Source organism: Trypanosoma grayi (genome assembly GCF_000691245.1).
Source record: "Trypanosoma grayi strain ANR4 Tgr_1127_V1, whole genome shotgun sequence".
NCBI classification, from domain to species: domain Eukaryota; phylum Euglenozoa; class Kinetoplastea; order Trypanosomatida; family Trypanosomatidae; genus Trypanosoma; species Trypanosoma grayi.
The window spans coordinates 1-1,244 of record NW_008826746.1 but is presented as its reverse complement, the minus strand read 5'-3'; the positions used below and the strand labels follow the sequence as shown (position 1 = coordinate 1,244).

The 1,244-nt window shown below is 63.4% G+C and overlaps 2 protein-coding genes across 2 annotated transcripts in view; both read right to left on the bottom strand.

Moving 5' to 3' along the window:
- The window catches only part of DQ04_11271010 (putative conserved oligomeric Golgi complex subunit 4-like), a gene marked incomplete at both ends in the record, with an annotated part of 1,050 nt that extends 974 nt beyond the window's left edge, over positions 1 to 76 (bottom strand). The window contains one exon of the mRNA XM_009316484.1: positions 1 to 76. This exon is cut by the window's left edge and continues 974 nt beyond it. Within this exon, the coding sequence (XP_009314759.1) occupies positions 1 to 76 (76 nt within the window).
- A 215-nt stretch (positions 77 to 291) lies between these two features.
- DQ04_11271000 (hypothetical protein) lies at positions 292 to 966 on the bottom strand (the record flags this gene model as incomplete). Its single annotated transcript, XM_009316483.1, has 1 exon — positions 292 to 966. One exon carries the CDS (start codon positions 964 to 966, stop codon positions 292 to 294), a length of 675 nt encoding a protein of 224 aa, XP_009314758.1.
- Between the last annotated feature and the right edge of the window lie 278 nt (positions 967 to 1,244).

Genomic DNA, 1,244 nt, shown 5'->3' with positions numbered 1-1,244 from the left:
AACGTCGCCGCCGTCTTCGCAGACGGGTTGGCCACAGGGACAGTGTGGCGGCTGTTGCTGCTGCCGCTGTTGGCATTCCGCCCACCGCGTTCACTCCCCATCTCCGCTGCGGCTAAGGAGGCCTCCCGCCCGCCCCCCCGCAGCGCATCCATCTGGAGCCGCAGGGCCTGCTCGAAGGCGGCGTCGAAGTAACTCTTTTGGAGTGGAACATAGACTGCGAGAATTTCCTGCACAGTGTTCATAAGTGGGTTGTCGCGGGACGACCACAGGGAATCCACGGAGGCAATTGCGTCATGTTGCTGTTGCTGCTTCTGCTGCTTGCCCCCTTCCTCCATGCCTTGCAAGAACTCCTGCTGCTTGGACTGCGCAAAGGCCCAGTAGAGGTGGCAGCACGACACGAGGTGCGACATCTCCTCCAATATCTGGTCCGTGCGTCGCGGGTCGAGTGTGGTGGCGGCAGACGTGGCCAGCGTGGGGCTCCCGCTGCCATTCGCCCCTCCACTCACACCAGTCAGAGGAGAAGCGGGGGTTATCACGGAGCGCAACACCTCCTCCCGCTTCTTGAGGAAGTCCTTCAGCACCGGGACNACCAGTCAGAGGAGAAGCGGGGGTTATCACGGAGCGCAACACCTCCTCCCGCTTCTTGAGGAAGTCCTTCAGCACCGGGACGCACTGGCTAGTGGATTTGCTATGCAGCTCCGTCAGAAGCTTGAGCAGACCCGCGTCGCCAAAGGTCTCGCGCGTGAACTCCTCCTCGTTCTCGAATGCCGCCACGACGACGTCGAGGGCGGTGGAGACAAGTGCGAGATGACTCATGCCCGCCTCGTTCGGGTCATCCATCTTGCGCAGCTCGCGATCGACCATCTTGTTCAGCGCGGCGATGGTGTGCTCGCACATCCACGAGCAGTAGAGCCCGCAGCCCTCGTCGCGGTAGCCGAGCAGCGTCAGCAGACGCGTGGCGCTCATGATCGTCAGCTTGTCATTAGCGCGTGCAGCGGAACGAAACTTCGTCAGCAGCTTCTCCCGCGCCGCATCCCGCGCGGCCGCAATGACAGCCGCCACACCCTCACCATCCCTATCGCCAGCACCAGCGGCGGCGTTGTTGTGCTTCTTAGCAAGACGGGCGCCCTTTCCTTTCCGCGCGCCCGCCTGAGACGCGTCGCCACCATCCTCTCGCCTCTTCTGCCGCTGCGTTGCGCTGTTGTGACTCTCGGCCTTCTCACCCGCCGCTGCCGCCTCCGTTG